The 22,976-nt window shown below is 42.4% G+C and overlaps 1 protein-coding gene across 1 annotated transcript in view; it reads left to right on the top strand.

Annotated features, from left to right (window-relative positions):
- The window catches only part of DNAI1 (dynein axonemal intermediate chain 1), a 147,868-nt gene that overhangs the window by 41,565 nt on the left and 83,327 nt on the right, over positions 1-22,976 (top strand). The window contains exon 14 of the mRNA XM_067316457.1: positions 16,490-16,737. Coding sequence (XP_067172558.1) covers positions 16,490-16,737 — 248 coding nt within the window. The remainder of the gene's footprint in view (positions 1-16,489; positions 16,738-22,976) is intronic.

Genomic DNA, 22,976 nt, shown 5'->3' with positions numbered 1-22,976 from the left:
TCTCTCTGTGGCTTAATTTGCCTCCTGCTATGCTGCATGCAGTAATCACCCTTAAATGCAAGGCCATATATGTAAATAATGCTACCAACCTCTACAAGCACAAATTTCTCTCTGTTATGTAGTCTCTTGACGCATATATTAACTAATATTTGTTTCTTTTAATAGCTGCCCTTAAAGCAAAATTACTTAGATTACTAAAGCAGTCTGTGGGCTAGAATTTAAGGGAGTGGGGAGTGATGGAATATATGTCTCTGTATTTGATAAAAACAACATGTTTTAAATCATTTTGTGTGCAGTGTAAGGATTTATCATGTCTTCAGCAAAAAAGCATTTGATATATAAAAGCGAGAGAACAGGAAAAATTAGAAGTGGGAAGAATAATACTAATAAGCGTTAGGAGTTCACATTTCACGGAATAAGGAAAACTTCTTTGGCGGTTAGGAAAATTTTCCCAGAGGCTGATACAGTATTGCCAAGTCTCATCATTCAGAGATCATGAAGCAGGCTCTCAAAATTGTGACATTATTACGAGTGATAAGATAAGACCTGACTTCTTTTTATTTGCCTCCTGTGCTTTCAGGGTGGAACTTGTTTGGTGTTTTAAAACCTTCCTTTACTGCCATGAGGGCTGGGAATGTTTTGTTCTGAAGCAAAGTGGAAGCTGAGCTTGTGTTTAAATAGTGAAGCTGAGGCTTGGAAAAAACCTCCTGCTATTGCCGCACTCCTGATAAAATTGGCAGCCCTGTTGTGGCTCCTGTCTGTAGGATGCCTTGCACAGCTCTCTAAGCAGTTGTCCCCTGATGGAGGTAGTGGCAGTGGTCCCCAACTGAATGGACTTTTGTGACCTGAGAGAAATCCCAATGGGTTTGCGGCTGTGCAGACCTAATGACTTGCAACTTTTGCCAATTCGCATGGCTTGTCAGGTGAGCTTGCAGCTCCACTCTGATCCCTGGAGTACAGTTAGGAAATCACTGGTAAGTCATGGGTCTGATCCAGCTTTGCTAGTCTGATGCTCCTTGCTGTTCATGCGCTTCCTCTGAACTGTTTTAGTTGACCTGTGATGATTAGATTGCTGTTGTGGCTCAATTATTTTTGAATTTTTAATGAAATTTTCTGAATTTGGACTCCCATTGAGAAGCATGAGTTAAGTTTTGTGAAGGAAGGTTGAACTATATTTTCAGATTTGCAAAAATGTTTTCAAGTTTTCTAGCCAAATGCTTGGCCCCATTGGGATTTCCCATACTTTAAAGACATCAGAGCTTAGCTTCTTCCTATATGTCTCTTGTACTGCAGAATTTCTGACAGCCTCTAATCCTTCCAGACTTCACAGTATGCTCTGAAAATTGCAATTGCCTTCTCTTCTTTGAAACAAATTCTTATCATTTCTTGCATATGGTATTACAGCTGACAGTATGTAGTCCCAGCCTGAATACTAAGACTGTAATGCTGTTTCTGAGTTCTGCTGCAGTGTATAAATGACTTCAACTGGACTCTCAAGGTAGGTGCCACCAACAGAAAATCTCAATTAATTTCCAAATGACAGTCAGTTGGAACCATGTTCTATGTTGGTCATTGCCACCAGCTGATTCATATTTTAACAAGCTATTGCCTTTCCCATTTTAATTCTCTTATTTCTTGAATCCTCAGCTTTCTCCAAGCCTCAATGGGTGGCATTTCACTATTAATCATGCATTTTTTTCTTTTACTTAGCACATGTTTCTGCATATTTGCGGAGTTAGTTAAGAGAAAGGGGAGAATGTTATTTCCAGCTGAAGTGGAAAAAAATTGTCAGTTTGGGCAAACAGTTACAGAGCAGGAATTCTAAAAATTAAATGAAATGATTGAGATAATTGGGCAATGAAAGCTTACTACCAGTAAGGATGATTATCACACCTTACTGGTATTTTCTGTGGTCATGACACTCCCTGCCGTGTTGAGTAGGACAGGATGGTCAGACAATATCTAAAATAGTCCTGGACTGAGTTCTGATTTCCTGTCTAGGCTTACGATCTTATCTGGTTATAATGGAATTATGTCTAATTTCTGTTCACATAAACAAGATCAGAATCAGCTTATTGTTTTCACTGGGAAGGTATTTGGCAACATCTACCTTCTGCATTACAGCATAGGACTTTTTCTTGTTTGTTGGAAGGAACTAAATTAGTATATTGGTTTGATTTTGATCTTTGCGTATTGCAGTGCTTCTTTCATACAAAAGTCAAAGTATGAAGTTAAAGGATGATATAAAATCTGGCTGGAATGGGCCTCCAGAAATCATCTTCCCTATGCCAGGACAGGCTTAATTCTGCCTAAATGGCTTCTGTCAGATGTGTGTTCTTAAAAGTTCGAGAGGATGGGGACTCTGTTTCCTCTTAAGCAGCCTGTCTCAGCACTGTCAGACTAAGTTGCTGGAGAAAAAAAAACTTGCAAGAGGGCACCTAACACTCCTTGCCACAGTGTTTGTTACTTCTCCAAAGCTGAAATTCAAAAGTGAAGGAAGAGAGCTTGGACTGGTAACCCGCAGAGGAATTTCCCACTTCAGCCAGGTGGGAGAGCAAGAACCCATCCTTTGTAGAGAAGAGTCTCCTTTCCTTTGGCAGTGCTGCCCATCCTAGCCCCATGGCAGCAGGGACCTGTTAACTCCTTGGGCAGACATGTACACAGAGTGCTTTTAAATTCATCACAGTCCTACCTAGGTCCCACTGTTCAGAGAGAGGGTCTTCCAAGGAAACACTTCCCCAAAGCAGGGTCCTGTTGCATGAAAGCATGCACGAAGGGATATGCCTGGGTTAATGACTGCTCATGTAGTTTGCTCCTGGTTGGGAGATTTTCAAAGAGTGCTTAGGCCAGAGGAAGCAGGGAGCATTCCCCTCCTTAGCCCCATTCCTGGTGTACACACAGGCTTTAAGGATGCTCCTGTGCCGTCCTCTGTGTGCTGTGCGAGGACATGAACGTAACACCCAATATGTCCCCTGGAAACTATGTCAGCTCCTGTCAATCAGCTACTTACAGACCGGATCTGTGGAAATGCTGACGTTGTCAGGGCAGAGTTGCTGGTGAAGGGATTTAGTGTGGTACCACATATGTTATGTTGGCTGGCGTCACCCCCCCCTCTGTCCTATAAATATCCTATAAATATCGAATAGTGGCACAGCATTAATTCCTGCATGTTTTCATGCCAATTTTACTTGCTTTTTCTAATCAGATATTTACAAACAAACTTGCCTTGCTTTCTGGCATCATGAGGCAGCTCTCAGAAGGAAACCATTCATTTTCCACTGTACAGCGTTGGCTGATTAGATGCTTTGTGGAGGAAGAACTGATATGAAAGCACAGAAATGAAAACAGCAATGCTCCTGCCAAGCGCTGTAGCCTGTTGCTGTATGTTGCTTTCATTAGTTAGCTGGTTATATTCATTTGTCCCACAGTGGTGTTAGTGAATGAAGCTTATCAGAGAATTATTCAGACTTTAAAGCAGAGTCCAGCAGTACAGGAGCATGGCTTCCTTGCTGTCTCCTCTCTATACCCCTGCTCCTGACACCAGAGGTCAGCTTTCTACCATTCATTTAAAGCACTTTCTACTCCAGCTGTGGCATCTGGCCCGTACAGACTAGGAGGAGGCAAACCCGATCCAGCCCTTCTCCAGGCCAAACATGGCTTGTCAGGATGTTTCTAGCATTGCAAGAAGGGTTAAGACAGAAATAGCTGGAGGATGGGATAACTCGTATTGCACTTCTCCCAGCAGAGCTAATTTCTAATTGCCTTTGCCTTCCAGCCTGGTGCTGCACTTATCCATGTTTGTTGCTTTGACTGACTTCAGAGCCTGTGGGCATGAGAGCTCCTTTGTGGTGACTTGGGATTAGAGAGTGGGCAGGATCTCTGTCTGCCTGTTTTAGTTACTTAAATGGTCTCCATTGCTTTGACATCTGAGTTCCTTTCTGTCTTGACTGTCTTTTTTTTCTTTCCAAAAAAGGTTGGGCAATGCTGATTTTATTCTTACTGACGAGAAAGTCAAGCTCATGTGCCAAGGGACCTGCAGAAGACAATATGTGTCCAGAGCTCTGTTCATCTCAGATCTGGTAGAGCAGTCCCAGAAACAGAAGGCTTTATTCCAGCAATTCTCATTAAGAGACAGTGACTCTGGGGACTTTTTTCAGAGAGATTATCCAACCTGGGCTTCTAATTCTCCAGACCAGTCCGCTCACCCCGTGCTTCTGTTTTGGAGAGTTCTTACTTGTCCCAGCCATCCTCTACTCCTGCGAAGAGCAGGAAGCTTGTTAAGTCAGCTCTCTTTGCTGGCTAGCATCCAGTCTGAGAGCTGGGTCACAGGGCAGCTTTAGAGACCTGCTTCTCTTTAGTTCTCATTTAAGAACTACTAAATACATGGATTGAAAGTTACATTGGTGCAATATCACCATCAGTGCCCTAAGATTTATGTTTGAAAACCCTGCTTTACAGTGAAATACTAAAACAGCTAAACTTACTAAAGCTTATCAAAAAGAAGTTTAAGCAGTGATTTCATTACTGCCTATTAGTTATTTCTAGGGGAAGGAGATACCTGACAGAAGAGAACTCTTTCATCTTACTTTTTCATCTAGGATAGAATCTAGTGACTGAAAGAAGAGTTCAGAGATCTCAGAAGGCTGGAAGTAAATTGAAGTTTTAATGGTGGAAGTAATTAAGCATAGGAACAAATACAGGATTTATTCATCACAGTGATCTCCTTTGGCTTTAGAATTTATGAATTTACATTGGTCTCATTCCATCATTAATCCTAGCAGTATATAAGTTACTTTGTAAGCTCTGAAGTTAGATGGCTTGCCATTATTCCTGGGGCAGAATTGTACAAAGAAATTGTATAAAGCCCCATTAAAGACTTTTTCTTCAAAGACTTTTCTCTTCTGTCTTTTGTTCTGAAGGTGAGTGAGAATCATTTTTCAACAGAGAGAATTTGTAAAATCTTGAAGGAAATCTATGTGAAGTAATGTTTTCAGCAGAGTTGAAACTCATGAGACATCCAGACTCTTCTTAGCTTACTGTTGCTTTTTTGTCACTGCACAACAAAAATACATATTCCCCAGCACAACATTTTTCTCAGCTGATCCCCACTTAGGGAACTCAGTCATGGTTCTCCATTCTTCACTTCATGTTTGCTAGTACTCACTAGGCTTCCTGACTGTCAGAATGTAGTCAGAAATGTCTGAATTTTAACCTCCACTGACTCTTATTATAGGCCACTTTAGGTTAAGAGCCTGTCAAGAATGCTTCAAAAATTCTGGTCTTTGAAAAATAAGTACAGCCCAAATTTTCAGTCTATAAGAACTTGCAAAGCCGGAAGAGTATAAAAACCACTGTACCATTTTTTGTTGTTGTTTTTTCTCTGAGTGCTGCATGTTTTGTCCTCAGGGATATCACTTTGCTGAAATTCAGGTGAGAGATGAAAAAAGTGAGTTTTAGGATGTTGTGGGGTGACGTCAACTACAGATGGTAGAAAGGGGATTAGGGATGCTTAGATCTCATCAGTGAGGAATCTAAGCTGTGAATCATGCTTTGGGTTGTGTCTTCAGCAGCTCCTCTTCACTTCAGTTTCCCCAGCCATAAGATAAGAAGAATACTGCTTTCCCTGCAGGCAATTTGAGGCTTACTCTTTGTGAAGTACTGACTAATCTATGCATCCAGCTTGCTATGAAGATAATGATTTTTGCAACATTATCACACTGGATTTAGATCATTGCTAAATTTTTAGTAAGTGGCTGCCATCAGAAAGAGTCTCATCTGCAATAAAAGAAAGGTGTAGTGTATTTGCTCCAAGAGCTTTTTCCAGTGCAGTTAGCTCTGAGTTATTCTCAGCTGATTCCTCCACATATAAGAGAGCTGACTCTGATAGTGATGGGGGTCCTAATCCAAATGGAACTCACTGACATGCTGCAGCTCCTCTCATCAGATGGTGCCTAATGAAGTGGTTTCCGGCACTGCATGAGACATCCCTCTAGAGGGACAGTTGTATCATCATTTTTATTATGCAGTGAGGATTCAAAAGAGAAGACAGCACAGTAGATTCTCAGGATGCTGTTGTATGGCCAGATGGTGGATGCCAAGAGCTCTGAAGTTTGGAGATGTTTGGCTAAGTGCAGAGCCTTCCTGGGCAGCCTTGGTGTGTTAGATTGTATGTTTGTATCCAAGCTGTCAGACTGTAGTCAGAAGAACAGGATCACCCCTGCAAAATGCTGCGAGCTGATTTTCACATTGCAACATCTTATTTTTTCAGTGAAGTGTCTGAGTGTTTTGTTTCCCAGGCATGTTAGCTTCATCTTGCCCAGGTCCTGGTGCAGGCCCTTCACGGACATTGGGGATGCCCAGCTGTGTTCTTTTCCCCACCTCGCACAGGGTAGGAGAGTGAGGCTCTGGAGCAACACGTGGTTCCTAAATGCTATACATTCCCAGGCCTCTTCCTCTGCTGCAGAGAAGGTGGAGGGAAGCCAGATTGCCCAGGAGCAGGAGATAATGGGGAGCTAACCTTCCACTTTAACTCCCACAATTAATCAATGGTCTTGTTCAGACTTGTAGTTTGGTTTGGTTACATAGTAGTTGGCTTCCCAGAGTGGGAGCCCGCTAAATTGGCTGTCACAGAAGAAAGGGGAAAGTTTATTCTTATGTATATGAATACCTGATGGGAGGGAGTAAAGAAGATGGAGCCAAACTGTTTTCAGTGGTATCAAGTGAAAGGACAAGAGGCAATGGGCCCAAAGTGAAATACAGAAAATTCCATTTAAATATAAGACAAAACGCTTTTACTCTGAGGGTGGTCAAATGCTGGAACAGGTTGCCAAGAGAGGCTGTGAAGTCTCCATCCGTGGAGATATTCAAAACCGGATTAGATATGGTCCTGGGCAACCTGCTCTGGTTGTCCCTGCTTTGAGCAGGGGGATTGGGCCAGATGATCTCCAGAGGTCCTTCCAACCTCAGCTATTCTGTGATTCTGTAATTCTGTAATTCTTTCCTTTTTTTTTCTTTTCAACCTTTTCCCATCACATCCAAATACAAGCCAAAATTTGGCCCTTGGTTTGCACAGATATTTGAAGTAAATGCTTTTTGTGAGACTTTTGGACCAGTTGCATTAGTTGCTGTTTGGAGATTTCTCTCTGAATGATCCTCTCTATTCTTCCCATCATTATCTTTTCTTCCCTGCTTTTGTTATCTGATCAAAGGATTGCAACCTGTTGCTTTGTTCCCATATACTTAGCCAACTGGCTTTATTTCTGACTAACACAAATAGAAGTACTTTCATTTTAATTCAGCTTTTTAGAAAATTAATAGTTTTACTCTGAAATCTACTTTTAGAAGCTCTTAAAAACCATTTAGACTAACCACCAATCATCTGCTTCACAGATCTGCTTCAGTCACAAAACATTTCATGCACTAAAAATAAAACAATCCAAAAATAAGGAATTACTATGAGAAGGACTGATTATCATCTGGTGTATATACTAGCCATATACAAAGAGAAGTGCGGAAAAGTACAGTCCTGACATAATGGTCTGTGGCTGGCTGCTGCACACAGGAATGAGGAGAGGACCATTTGGGACCTGGGAGATGCTTAACCACAAACTGATAGGCATCTAGACAGTATTCTGGAAAGATATCACTGTTTTTATGCCCTGTTTTTATTCTCTTCCCTAAGCATCTGATGTCAACCACTGCTGGGAACAGGATAGGGGCAGATGTCTGAGCTATAAGGACAACTCTTATATTCACTGTTGCTTGAAGTACATACCTGTGCAAAGCTGACTGCAGGTTGGCCTGAACGTATAACATGTGTTACTCAGCTCCCTCTTTGCCCCTCAGTCAAATCTGGCTCTTCTGCCAAATGTTTTCAGAAAAGTTCTCTAAGCAGCCGTATCGTTTCTGATTGGCTCCTCCATGGTCTAGGCTGTCCATGTCCACCTCATCAGGCATCCATCTGCTTTCAAGAGGCTGCGGCACTGTCATAAAACACTAATGTTTCTTTCCTTTAATTATGGAATACATAAGCATCTCCTGCAGGGCCCACATCCCCCTCAGAGCTTGTCAGGTCAGAAATACTTAGATACAGGCAGTCTGGCTTGTTTGCAGTAACAGCAGGCTGGTGTGATTATCCAAAGGAGGCATATTTATAGATGTCCATTTGTTGCCTGATCCTGGAGATTTCAGAACAGCATTTGGCTGTCGGAAGCCACTCACCGCTAACAAGCATTTGGCCACTTGATGGCACTCTTAAATATTTTGTTGGTTGCAAATGCTATTCAAGTATGTCAATTTTTCAGGACAGCGCTAGAGGAAACAGACCCTCAGGCATTAAATGGTGAAACACTATCAAGACTGCAGCCTCAGCTGACCAAAACAAGAGAGGCAGGAATAAGAGTTCAGTTGCTTGTGCTGATTGCTGCCAAACATGTAACAGTAGGGTTAGCACTTGTCTGCTTTCCCAACTCCAGAGCACTCTGCAGAGATGAGCATGTCCTTCCAGGTGCTGGGACTGGGAAGTATCCTTCACTCCCTAGTTTCTGAGGAACTAAGGGTCATGGAGGGTGAGTTACCTGCCAGTGCCCACTCTCTTTGAGTCAGTATCTGATGTCCTCTCTAAGATGTGAGAGAAGGGAGTCATGGTGGACATGATGAAGCAGCAAAAGATCAGAACTCTAAGGAGCAAACCTCTGAGAAAGACCTGGAAGAGGAGGTTGAAGTGCTGAAGCTCTTACCTCTAGGAAAAAGCTCTGAGCAAAAAATATTTGGCAGTATTTGGGAGTGAGGTACAGGACTTGAGCAAAGTGCCTCAGGGTACTAAGTGTGAAGCTAAAAGGTCACCAAGTCTTGGAGGCATTCTGGGAAGTAGAGCTTGGGTCTTGCTATTCTGTGATTGCACTGGCTTTTCTCCATATTATTGTGAGTGCATTATGTGAAATTATTAGTCTATCTGTCTCAGGGATAAAACATAAATGCAATCCTGGAAACAGTAGGAGTGTTCTTCTTGATGTTATTGATATATGGAACTTTTATAGCCCCATCTGTCACTCCCTTTTCCTCCCCCATCTGTGATGTGTATCCTCAGAAGTGCTGTGAAGTGAAGCACAGAGAGGAAAGGACTGAGACCACATTAGCCAGTCTTGGCAGACCTAGGTCTGGAGTACAAATCTCCAGTTCCTCAGCTTGCCCCTTCATCATATGGACCATCTCTTGCTATTATATGAATATCTTCAGGGTGTAAGTTAGCATTCATAACATAGGGGCAGTTGCACTCTTAGTATTTGCATTGTGAAATCAAACCTTTGTAAGTACCTTATTTAAAGGAGCAGATTTAAAAAGAGAACTCTGGTGCCTACTAGACCTATCACGCAAAACCCTGTCTGATCAGAATGAGAAAAGTCTGATTTTACATACAGCACTGCAAACTCAGCGCTGGTCGTATTCCTTCTCTTTTTCTAATGCTCACCTGCTCTCCTTTGCGTGAACCCGGGGAGAGCTGAGCTGCAAGTCAAACGCTCCTGCTGTTTTCAGGGAGGCACTGCGTCTTTTCGTCCCTTTCTCCCCTGTTCTTGTCTGCTTCTGAACCTCTGCTCTCCAATGCAATGACAAAGAGCGCATCGTTCCAGGCATTTCCTAGAGCTCACATTTCTGCTGGCCCAGCTGACTGTAGTGTCTCTTGTGTTACTTTGCCAGGCAGTATTTTGGAGTAAGATACACACGCGCCTGACAGCTTGTTTCCTTAAAGGTTGTTTTTATCTATCGATCTGTGTTTCTTAGGTGTGTGGTTTGCCTCTGACGGGTGTGAAGCCCACAGCAGTTATTAGGACTGTGACACGGCCTCAGGATGTGTATAAATTACAGCCTGCCTTGACATCTGTCGATTTTGTCTTTTCTGAAATGTCCAAAAGACTTAGAAAATCCATTTTTCTCTCTCCTATCTGAACGGCAAGTTCTGTACTTCCTAAGCAGACCCACAGCTAATAACATTAACTTGATCAGAAATACCAGGAATTAGTACAATGATTGGTGAAAGGTGTCAGGCAGGATGTTAAATGATGACATTTGTGTTGCTGACTGCAGGATGTGTGTATTTTCCTTGGGGGTGGGAAATGTCTCTGCTCACTGAGTTCAGCCAAACGCAGGTGCTCTTACCAGTGGGATTCAACTTCCACTGATAGATGTCACAAAATAAATGTTGGTCAAGTTACCATCTGATACAGTTTCTCTGAGGGGGTGCTGTGCAGATCAGCAGCAGGCCTGGAGCTAAGCATTATTTTCTTTGGTCCTCTGGATGGAAATATGAACTCACAACCGAGGAAATGTGTGGCTGATGAAAAAGCAGGTGGAGTTGTAAATCATGCTGGGAACAGGGCTGTTGTACACAGTGATTAATCTCTTGGTAAACTGGAATTATTCAAACCAAATGCTTTTTAATGCAGACAAATATAACATTATACCTCTATAAACAAGCAGGAGTGCCATGTCCTGGAGAGCAGCAGCTCTAAAAAAGATAGACTTTTGTGGGCAAACAATAAATTTGAGTTCTCAGTGTGATATTTTGGCAAGGAAGGCTAGCATGGTCTTGGAATGCAAACTGGGAGTTTTGAGTGGCAGCAGAGATATGATTTAAGCGTTAGTGAGACTGATGCTGGAATACTATGTATGGTTCTGGAGTCAACATTTTTTGGAGGATGCAGAAAAATTGAAAATAGTTCAACAAAGAGCCTCAAGCTGATTCAAGGGCTGCAGAAGATGGCTTAAGGGTGAACAGAGGACAATATCCAGCTGAAATCCAGACTGCAAGTGAATTTTACCCACCCTTAACACAAATCCCAGTCATGTGATGTCCTCCACATTTCTGTGGAAAGTCCCTTTTTTCCTACTCTTCTGCTTCTCTGTTAAAAAGACGCTTTCTCTTCACAGCTGTGAAGACAGTGCCTTGGTCTGGTGTGACAAGGCTCATGTTGGCTCCCTGCTTCTTGCCAAGCAGGTCTCTGTACACAGAACTGGTAGAAGTGAGACTGTTGAGGAGTTCAGTCTGTGAAGGTTATCAAAAATAGGCTGAAAGGTGACAAGAGTTCAGTTTTTAAGTATCTTAAGGAAGAGAGAACACCAGATAAGAAAGAAGTCATTAATCCAGCAGAGAAAGGCATAATAAGAATTAGCAGTGGGGAGGGAAAGCCAGATAAGTCAAATAAGAAATTAGCTGCAACTTTTAATCACTGAAAGTGATTAAGCATTGAAACAAACTTCCAAATGACACAATGCCTTCTCTGACTCTTGAGGTCTTCCAATGAAGAATGCATGTACTAGCCAAAAACAAGTTATAGGACTCAAAACAGGACATACCAGTGATGTTTGTGGGCTGTGATATGAAGAAGGCCAGGCTTTTCTGGTGTAAAGTTACAAATTAATGAATTCTCAAACCTTTTTCTTTTCTAGGAAGGGGCAGTTTTGAAAGTTCTATGTCTTTTTCTGGACCACAGTGTGGTTCAGAGCCAAAGCCACAGGGATCTGGGCTTGTATCAACACAGCAATATACGTGAGTACTTCTGGGCATTCACAGGGAATAGAAACAGAGCAGGCATCAGCAATTCCTGTTGGAGTTTCTCAGGGATCCCGGGACGGGGCCACCTTGAGCAGACCCCTGTGAAGTCCTAAGTTCTGCTCCCTGTTCCTCCAGCTTGCTGACATGCCTTTGGCAGTCTACTCCACAGGCCTTTCTCACTCCCTTGGCGATAAAAAGGAGATACATGATTTTTCTGAACTCTTCCTGATTTTTCTAAACTGTTGGCATACAGTGGAGCTCAAAGTGCCAGCCACTTCTTTTCTTTCGGAATGTCCCTTTTGCAACTACAGTGTAGTGTGGAGCTGGCTGAGCTATTTAAATAAGCTAGGAGAGAGTCTTGCTGAAGCACCACAAGCTAACTCATCATGCTTTGCAGCAGGGTAGATTAGCCAGTGCTCAGTGCCGCGCTACCCAGGTTTTACTCACTGATAGAAAAAAAGATGCTTTGAGAATTCATTAATTTGTGGCTTGCTCAGTCATCTCTCTGTGCCATATAGGCTGCAGCACAGGCTTACGCTTAGGCTGTGCACAGGGTTTTACAGATCTCTGTTTGCTTGGGAAAAATTTGCTGGCCTGCAGTAAACCTCTTCTGTCCTTTAAAGGTTTTAAAGGCATGTAAGCAGCTGTACCACTTCTCTGGGTACCACAACTTTTGTCTTTGAAACCGATCTCTTCTCTGCAGAAGAGATCGTATTACCAGTGCTCTGGTGTAAAGCACAGCCAGCCCATTCCTTTGACTTCTCAGAAATTCGAGCCCAGAGGAGGCCCAGCCAGCAAGCTCATCAAAGCGTGTATATATCTAGGAAAGGAAAATAGATGAGCTTGTGCAGCTGTGATGCTCAGAAACAAGCAGCTGCTTACAAGTGTGCTTCCCCATGTTGCTTTTTCGTTTAGACGGGATCTCGGAGGAGAAAGGACAGATTTTAAGCGGCAGTGTTTACTTTTAGCGTGGTGATTTCTTGGCTTAAGTCATATCAGCTAGACAGCTTGCACTCTTGGTTTATAAAAAGCTGTGTATCATAGGATCTAAGATGTAAGGTTGCAGTATTTTGGGCTTCAGATCCTCCAAAGAGAGAGTGATTTACCAGTTTATCAAACAAGAAACTGTAGCACTGGCTTCTTGTGCAGTAAAAATCTCTGCTTTCATTGACGGTGATTGAGGGTCCCCACTTTGAGATTTACTGTGCAGGATTTACCCCAAGCATTATGGTTTCTAACTTGAAGATACTGTTGTGTCAAGCTGACTGGTTCCACCCACCAAGCATTTCTTAGAAAATGGAGAAAATCCATGTGTGCCTGATGGTCTTTGGTGAACCAAAAGGGAAAGGGTTTTTCGTCCAACAAACAAAATATTTTGATCTGATGTTCAGCATTTATTGATGCTTTTAAATTCAACTCAAGGAAAAATATAAATGAAAAATCTGATAAAATGGATATTTAGCAAATGTCAGAACGAAACATTTAGATGTTTTTTCAGAATTTTTATTTTTTCATGAATTAATTGCTGATGCCACAATTATATCCCGAATCATATTGCTGTAACTGAATCTGCATTTTTCTGTAAAAGGGTTTGGGCTGAATCTGCCCAACTCTAAATGCAAATGCAGATGAATATTTTATACAGCAGTAACAGTTGGTTTGAAAGCTATTTTGATTGCGTGTAATGCTTACAGGCTCAGCTCTCCAGGTTGAGCCCGGTATTAATGCTATCTGCTGCTTTCATTAGCAAAGCTTTTCTTCCAACATACCCTTGTTCTGTGTCAGGATCTGAAATTTAACCTCCACTCAGATGGACATTTAGGATCCTCATCACATACAGCTCTTCCTCATTATGGCAACAGTCTGTTTGCTGTCCTCTTATTGCTGTGCTGCCCTGTGTCTTCCTGTAAGTGGAAGAACAACTCCTGCCGGTATGTTTTTCAGAGCAACCATCTAGTATCTCAGTTATTTCCAGGCCTTATATCTTGGAAGAAGAGTCACATTTTAATTTGCACTTGGAGAGTCTGCATGGGGCAGATACCTTCTGCTTTTTCAGTTCATGCTGCTGCATTCGTAATAGTGCAGAGCAGCACCGAGCAGAGAAGCTGTCTCAGGTCTCCAGCTGCTGCTAACTCTCGGGTCTGCACCCTTTGCTCCACTGCATGCTCTACGCTCTTTTAATGTTGTTTCCATAAGTAACCTTCATCTTGAGAGTTCGACTACACAGGATTTGGGGCACGCTGCAGTGTTCTTCTAGGTTTTACTGAAACACACAAACCTTCCTCTTGAAAAGCCCATGCATTAAATTATAACTCGTATATTCTGCTTTGTTTACGTGCTTTCTGGAATATTAAATGTTGCTAATGAAATCAGCTTATATTTTTTATTTATGAGAGAGAATGTTGTATGTCACATCTTAGGACTCTGGATGAGAATTCACCCTTCAGTGAAATGGATTTATATGCCTATTCTCTGGAGCTTATTGTTTTACTGGGATTTATATGCCATGCTTCAATGTTAATTGTGGATTATTCTCATCACTTTGCCTTTCGTCAGAAATAGGCTCTACATTACCAAACGTATTATCTAGACTTATCTGAAATATTCACATATCTATGATTTAACCCATATCCAGTGTATTTCATAACACAAAGGAGAGAATGGGTGGAAGTCAGGTCTTTGCCCTTACAGTTGGTGGAGCCTGGAGAGTAAGTCAGCAGACCAAATATAGGGATCTTCTTTAAGGTGAGTTTTCTACACTCAGTGAAGTGGATTGATTGATCTCTTCTGATCGCAGTGGGAGCTTAGGCTCTGAGCAAACTGTCAGACAGCTACCAGTAGACCTGCATTTAGGTGTCTTAATCTGCAAATTCAATCCTGTGTTTCACCTCTGTTAGACTTCTTCCAAGGCCTTGCTTTCCCCTTTGAGGCTAATGTTCTCCAGGTGGATTTACTGATGCTACTGAGTTATTTTACCCAATAAAGGCCTTGCTCTGTCTCATCTAATTGAGGAATGGGGCTGGCCTATGATCCTGCCAGATCAACAAAGAAAGAGGCATCTCCAGAAAACAGTTCAGGTTTTTGGTGGGCTGACTCAGTCCGTGGCAATGTGTCTCTGCTGTCTGTGCACAGCATGGGGGGACAGCATTCCTATGCCCCTCAGCTTAGTGCCTACAGGCAGAGAATGAATGTGCGCCGTAGACTTTTTAGAAATATGTCTTGTTGTTTAGCACAGTCCAGGAGAAATTAGAGCAAGAAATGAGTTGAGCTCAAAGGCCAGCTAGCAGATTTGACTTCCTAGTTCCTTCTTCTGTGAGTCGCTCGTGGTAGGTCGCCTGCACAGCCTTTCTGAGTGTTTCTCCTGCTGAGGAGAGGAGGGATTCTTCTTTATCAGGACTTACATCCCAGGACCTGGACCTAGACTTAGTAACAGTTTGATGACATTAGTTGGCTAAGAACAAAGGCAGTTCTATGAATTCTGAGAAGGATGGTGCAGATGTCTGACAGAGAAAGCAAGTTTATTTTCTTTTCAGCTAGAATTCTAGGAATAAGCTCCTCCCTTTTCCAAATAATATGTTTAAAAATATTGTTTGGGTTCAGGTACTTCTAAAATGATGCCAGTATTGGTATCTCACACTTCTGCAAAATAAGGAAACCCTTTCCCCTGCCTGGCCCTGGTCTACAGAGGGTCCCACGAAAAGCAGCGCTGCATACTTCAAAAGTTAGAATATGTCTGCAGTCCAAATAAAGAGCAGCATTAATAGTTTTGTTGATGTGTGGATTGCTTTACTAATTCTTCAGATGTTCTTTATGTGGCCTCGATAAGTTTGAGGAAATCAACATCTGTACCTGCAGGCTGATTTGGGAACAGCTCACTGCCAAGGAGAGTTCTCTGAAATTAATGTTATCTCTGGGTATGCACTTACCAAGTCCTTATCCTGCAGACCGGTCAAAATGTTAGGCAAGGTAGGAAGTACTTTTAAAAGAAGGTGACTATTCTGGATATATGACATATAGTAGGTAGCTGAAGCACAAAAAAGTGGTAAAATTGTTTCCCGTATACTACATGCCAAAGCAAAAAATAGCATTTGGAAGGATGTCTAGGATTCCCTCAGAGAGAGCACTGTTTTGATAGTTTAGGAAAGCTCCTTCTTTACTTCTGGGGAGCTTATCTGCATCAACAACTTTTCTACCCCTTTAAAAGACTTTGGAAATTGTTTTTTAGACAAGCAAAAAACCTAGAACTGCAGAGGACAGTCAGGACATGATAAAAATGAAAGAAAATTGGTCCTATTGAGAATAGGGAAAGCTAATTGCAGACTGCAGAAAGGAAAGGTAAAAATAAGTGGAAAAGAAAATGGAAATTTTCAGCAAAAGAGAACTTTTATGCAAAACGAGGAGATGTTGGCTATAAACTGAAAATAAAGCTGCAGTGAGTTGTGCATTGCACAGTTACATGTAATGGCAGTGGGTGTGATTCTGTATATGTACTTAAATGGCATGTTTTTCTCTGAAGAAGCAGAAGAGGCTGTAATATCAAACAGTCAATACAGAAATTGAAATGCATCTATCCGTGGTTCTGTCTGCGTGTGTGCAATGTTAATGAAATCCAAACCCAAAGAAGTAAGTGTCCAGGAGTTCCAAATACCTTTGTCCTCCAAGGTCTCTCAACTTTCCCTTATAGAAACAACCTGCTAAAATAGGAGTTTTTCTGCATAAGCACATTGTCCCCACGTCCTGGGGCTGGCATATCAATAGAGGAAAGGCTGTTCAGATCTAGGCACCCCAACATGACTGTTCAGTCCTGTGTTTGAAGTCTTTCCCACATGACCTTGTGTTCAGATTGTTTTTAGGCATAGGTCAGTGCTGTCAGACCATATGTCTCAATAGTAGAAAATCTGGGAAACTGATTTGACAGTGAAACTCCTCTTTGCTTAGATGACTTCATGAAGCAGAGCCGGGGCATGCTCCTGCTGTACACCATGAAGAACCCCTCCTTCCCCGAGTATATCTTCAGCAGTGAGAGTGGCATCATGTGTCTGGACATCCACAATGCCCACCCCCACCTCGTGGCAGTGGGCTTTTATGATGGCAACGTGGCAATCTACAATCTGAAGAAGCCAAGCTCCCAGCCCAGCTACAAGAGTAGTGCTAAGTCAGGAAAGCACACGGATCCAGTGTGGCAGGTGAGCGTGCTTTTCCTTTCCTCTAACCTGTCCTTTAATTGTGCTGAGTTTGGGCACATCAGGGAAAAGTGCTGTAGGGGCAGATGTCTTGATTTAATACATGCATTAGTGATTGATTGATTCAAATGTGATATTTAAAACTACTTTGGAACTATACAGAAATGCAAAGAAATTGGATGAATCCTTGGTCCTCAACAGAAACTAAACATGTGAGCAAACTTCTGCTTTAAATAATTATTTCTCATTAGTTTTCATTATTATAAATGACTTCTGTTTGGGGAGGAACTGGTCCCTTCTGTATATACTAGCATTCAATGCTGTTTATTTTCCAAATACAAACTCAAAGGGCCGTCACTAATGAGCAGAGTCTAAAACACATAATTGGCCCTAAAAGAGACCTGTGTTGGGACACAGTTGGCCTAGGGACAGCTCCTCTTGAAACTTGCTGCTATTGGGATTCAAAATGCACTACTCTGTCATTGACCTTGAAGATTTTTAGTGGATTAAGGATTGTGACGTGCAGATGATGCTCTTAAACTAATGCCTCTTAAAATGCGTCCCTGGCATCTGTTACAAAGACTCTCCAGACAGATGGTATTGTAAAGGGCTGGGGTGAATATATTGTTACATCCGACTGGCTTTATAGCTATATCTATACTGTAACCTGAGTTAAAATTGGCACACTGGAAGGAGTATGTGCTTCTGATCTCTTTCACAGCAGTACAAGTGTGCCAGCACAGATTTCAACATGACCTCTATGAGCCTGCTGAGGTCCGGGGGTGTGTTTTTAGTTCACTGGCCGGGGCTACTGATGTTGCCACCAAAACTATTGCTGTCACCCACATTAGGCTTTCCTGCCTAAAGCAGTCATGCCTCCAGGCACACTGTTGATGTTCCTTGTACTTTGACACTGCCATGCATAGGTTGTCCCCCCACCATGGCCCTTTTTATTGCATTTTCCAATAAAAGTCCAAGAAATGAAGGGATCTTGATGGACCTGCAGGTGAATGTGGGACTTGCTGAGAGCAAGACTGGTGCTTGCTGTAAACAGGGAGGTTATGGGCAAATGCAACATTTCCAAGAAGGCTTGAATTTTATAATTGCTCCTTATCTGGTCAAAATTTTTCTTTTAGGAAGCATCTTTAGCTCTTCTTTCAGGTTTACTTGGGATCCCCAGCCATGGTTGTCATTATCATGCAATGTGTCACATGCACACACACACTCGCACATTCACATTACAGAGGGCAAAGAACTGCAAGCTCCTCCCATTGCCATAGAAATAAGGCGATTGCACAGCAATCAGAAGAACTTGTACCTCTGTTGGAAAGATCTGAACTGTAGGCATTTGTCAACATCAGCCAAAAAGGTTAGAAAGGGTTTTTGAATTTCATTGCATGGGAGAAAAACGAGCCTGAAGGATGGTTTGTTTGGCTGAGACACTGGATTGTTATTCCTCATTCTGCACGAAAAGATTCTAGAACGTGATGACTTCTCAGATTTACTTCGAAGATGCTCTCTTTCTCCCCACACAAATATCCCAGCTAATCTGAATGCCTCTTCTTTGTCTAGACCACCTTGTGCAGCTCTCACTTTTGTAGCGACTGCAAGCCCATGACTTTAAAGACCGATTAGAAAAGGTAACAAAGGTCTCCCAAAAATTTAAGAGTCTTGTTCTTTGGCCTGCTTCGTTCGTTCTTTTTGAAACAATACAGTCCCTTTCACAATAGAAGCAAAATGGGAAGTGAGTAAAGCAGCCTGACAGTTCTTTTCTTTTGCCATTTCATCTTCAATGACTTAGTAATATCTCAGTAACTTTGCATAAGACAAAGGCAATGTAAGATAGCCTATTATTAACACCAAAATAATAAAGTACAAAATTTCTAATTCTGTTACCTAAGAATGAGGTTGTCTGCCTGATACTGGCCCCCATTTCATAAAGTGCATAGCAATGGCTTCTTATAGATTTGGCAAGAGTTTTCTATATATAAAGTCCTACTGCAGTGTAAATAATAGAAAATTCTGGCTTGTTTTAAATTATATACTTCTAATTCCTTACTACCAATTGATTAAATTCCCAAACCGGAAAGGAATAAACACATACGTAGACACATGAATACATATGTATGCAGTGCAGTGTGGCTAATATAGTTACTGAAACCTTCAGTCTTAAAGGAAAATAAAACTGGAAATGATCTCCCAGGTCAGTGAGTTCAGGCCTCTGCCTTTGACTGCATGGTACAAACTGATTGAACGCCAGCTTAAAAGGAGTGAGCTCCTGGGAAACTGTGCCAAACCTGTGGCATTCTGCTGGGTTAAACACAGACGATAGCCCACTTCAATTAAAATAATGATCCAAACAGTTAGCAAAAGCCTCAGCCCTCCATCATCTCCAGCCCTGAGTACTCCTAGAAAGCAAGTCCCTGGACAAGGCATCTGTTCATAACAGTGGCTAAATCCCACAGTTTGGCTCTGGATGTAAATCAGGGTGACCAAAGTGGTACAACTTGACTAGACTCTGCCACACACCTTGGCAGAGCCCACCAGAGCAGTCTCCTCTGGGGAGGATAATCCAGGAAATAAATAATCCAGATAGACCTTTTCATCTGAGAAAGTTTGAAGATTTTGGAAGCTTGAGCATTTCAGAAACAGGGATTGATAAATGAAACTATCTGCTGTGTCAAAGTTTATTTCTGCTGCTCTGCTGTCTCTTAAAACACATCTTATTCAACAGGTTTGTTTCCACTGTGTGTTTCTAGTTCATAGTTGCACATCAAAATAAGGACTTTATTTCTGCTTGCCACTGGGATTGGTACAGAGCCAGTACTGCTGCAGGGGATTGGAATGTTTTTTTTCTTTACTTGCTCACTATGAGAATTACTGACGAAATTCCCACTGCACAGTATTGATCTGCAAAGGGAACATTTCTTTCGGCTGTGCTTAGAACAAATCTCAGCTGTGGCAAGCTTACCCATGAGCACAATTTGGCCTGGGATTTCTATAGAGAGATCACTGGTTAGAAAAACAACTTTGTTCATTGTTAATTTACTAAATCTGATCTGACCTGCCTGAGGAGCTGACAACATGGCGCTTCAGATGGCATCTTGAAAGAGTTATTTTCTGCCTTATATTTGTGCATGGGAGGAGAAGGGACTGGCCACTGCTTGCTAACTCCTTGCCAAATGCCGTTCAGGTTAAATGGGATGCTCATTGTTAGCATGAAAAGGACACAGCAGCATTCTGATAGTCTGCAGTCTGCCAAAGGAAACTAGAGAAAGTATCAGCTTGCATAAGAGCTTCCCAGTAGAATTTGTGGAACTCCCATCTCAGGTGTAAATCAAACAAAACACACCTGAGACTCTCTCACTGGAAGTTTTCCCATAAATGTGTGATCTCTTCTGCGTCTCTGCTTTCTGTGTTCTTATCTAAGGCCTTAAATAACTCTTCAGTGAGTCTTAGCAATGCATAATGTCACCTCAGACTCACCTAGCAAGATCTTATTTTGCTGATGGAAGTAAATGAGTTCAGTTACAGAATACCTTTACAGTCAGCATGACCTGCTGTTCTTCACCCTACTCCATGCTACTGGGCACAGCTCCACAAAGAAGGCCTTTCCAGGGAGCTGACTGTATTCCCTGCACTTAAGAGAAGAAAAAACATTTTGTCGTAATCCACTGTCATACCAGCACAGTGCCTCCTTTCTGATGACTGTCAGTCTTGTAAATCTGTCATCCACAGTCAGACAAACAGCTTCTGCAGCATACTTTGCTTCTGAGATGTTACTGCTTCACATAATGTTGTGTTTCTTTGGCTTCAGGCAAACAAAGGGTTTGATGCAAAGAAAATAAAAAAGAGAGACAGAAGGTTGCTATCAAGGTCAGAATAAAAATCAGCTTTCTCAGAACAGGCTCAACTCCCATCCTGTTGCCTTCACTGCTAAGAAGCACAAAATGGGTGTTTTCTGGGGGCAGTTCAGAGGTAAAACCTTGTTCAACTTTATGAGATTCCTGTTATGGAAGAAATCCAGAGGAGAAACAGAAATTTGGAGAAGAAAAGAGAGCAAGGGAGACCTGAAACCAGTAAGGCTGGACAGGAGATGGGGATGAAGATAGTCAGGATGGCTTGCCTTGAGAGCTGGCAAGTGGGAGAACGTAAACTGGAGGGGTAACAGAACAGAAACCAGACAGCGAGGTTCATTTAGCACAAAGCATGTAGGATGACACAAGCAAACCGCATCTCTCACTCTGGCTCAGTGCAATGTCTACACAGCAGACCTTTCTCTCCAGTCCTCCAGTACCTTTCTCCTACTTTGCTCTTTCTACCAGCCCTGCCTTACATACCTGGCCCAGTGCAAGCAGGGCAAAAAGCTTGGTTAACCTCTTATGTCCCAGAAATAAGGGAGGCCACTGTATTCTCACCAGAGAGTCGTTCAGCATGTGCACAGAAGTGCTGAGGTGTGGGAAGAGCTTCCATACGCTGATCATTGTGGGTTTGGGGCCCAGAGACCTTGGTCTGGCAGAGGCTCCCTTGCTGGGGCAATCATTAGCTGCAGTCCTGCTCCCTGCAGTGAACTCTGCATCCAGTAACAGGTTGTTGCAGCATCAGCTGCTCCAGACTGTCCGGGGCCTTGCACTGCACTCATTGCTGCAGCACCAGGAGGCATTTGGTGGCTGACAACCATCTGTCATCTGTTTGCTCCCTTGTCCTCTCCTGGAGGGAAATGTAGGCAGGAAGGGCTGTGTTTGGGAAGGGTTGCCATATGCTTGCTGTAGAAAGCAGGATAAAGAACCACAGCTTTCCAGTTGTCCTTAATACCTGGGAGAGTTCACTGCAGAACCACAGTGGTGCTGGAGGAAATCTTTCTCCCACACATCATGTTTCACCATTATTAGGGAAAGCTTTCTTGAGCCAGGGAGGTCCATCCTGAAGCCTGAGGCTCACTTCGACATCCTGAGCCCTGGCCTTTGTATTGGCAAGAAGACTGGAGGACTTGAGAGTGTGTATATGAGAACCACGTGCAGAGAATGAGGAGAGAGATGTGACGTGCTGTGAACCAGTGGAAACTGCAGTTTCCCAAGTGCTGCCAGCTTCATGTTTGAGTGATTTGTACTGTTTTAGACCAGCCAAAAGAGGAAGGAGGTATGAACTGCCATAGCAGTTCTGGAATGGAGAGGACTTCTGTAGTCAGCTGGAGGTGGCTGAGGCAGGACACAGTGCTGTGGCAGAACTGCTTGATAAAATCTTTTGCAGCATCTTTGTTCAAAACTTTTTGGACCACTTCTTGGAGCCACTTTAAGGTTAGACAAGGTAAGTGTCCAAATGCTTCTTCCTAAGTATCTTTGACATTAATGGACAAAATCACTGATCTTGTAACATCGATGTTTTATTTTTTGAGATAGTATCAGAGTATACCTTCTGGAGATTCAGTTTCTGTAGCTGGTTATTTTTAAACTGCACCTTGGGTCTGGATTCTTGCAGGTTAGAAATTCTCTTGCAAAGCACTGAAACCCTCCCTTGCAGTTCATGTAAGGTTTGTCTGAAAAGGAGTTTTTTCCCTTTGATGCTGCTTTTCCCTCTGTACTTCATGCAGATGCTGAACTTTCTTTCTGCCTTCTGCTGTCACTGCTGCTTGCTAAATAGATTTTTCTCTAGCACTGTGTTGTTGTTCTCCCTCCCTATCCTTTTACTTAAGATCTGAACCATCTTATCATGGCTTTTCAGGCTGTTTATTTCTTTTTGAGTGCCTACAAACAAAGTATGTATAATATTCTGCTTGTTAGTTGTAGTTGCGCTGGTTCATGGAGAAAACTTCACTCTTAAAATTTAAGAGTCCCTAAAGGCCTTGAGATGTTGGAAAATGTTAGCCTGAAGTTTCAAATGGCAGAGAAGCTGTAATGCATTTGTTTGGCTGCTTGGATCTTTGAATCCTATTCTATTAATTTATAGCAATTGCAAAAGTTAACTAAACATTTAACAGGAATAAGTTACGTTGGATCTTTGTGGAAAAAAGTATTTCTATGCTGATCTATAAAATGTGACCACCCTGGTCTAAAATGCTGACTGCTAGATCCTGAAAATAGATGGAGAAAGCACGCAGACTGGATGGGTCTTAATAGCATTGACCCAGCCTGTGAAAGACGGAGTGCTTCGCTGAAGAAGAGGAAATAGAGATAAGAGATAAGAGCAGAGCTAGATGCAAGCTGGGCAGGGACTTTGTAAGCAAAGCCATACTGATTTATAGC

The sequence above is a fragment of the Apteryx mantelli genome, chromosome Z (genome assembly GCF_036417845.1).
Source record: "Apteryx mantelli isolate bAptMan1 chromosome Z, bAptMan1.hap1, whole genome shotgun sequence".
NCBI lineage: Eukaryota > Metazoa > Chordata > Aves > Apterygiformes > Apterygidae > Apteryx > Apteryx mantelli.
This window is presented reverse-complemented; position numbering and strand designations above follow the sequence as displayed.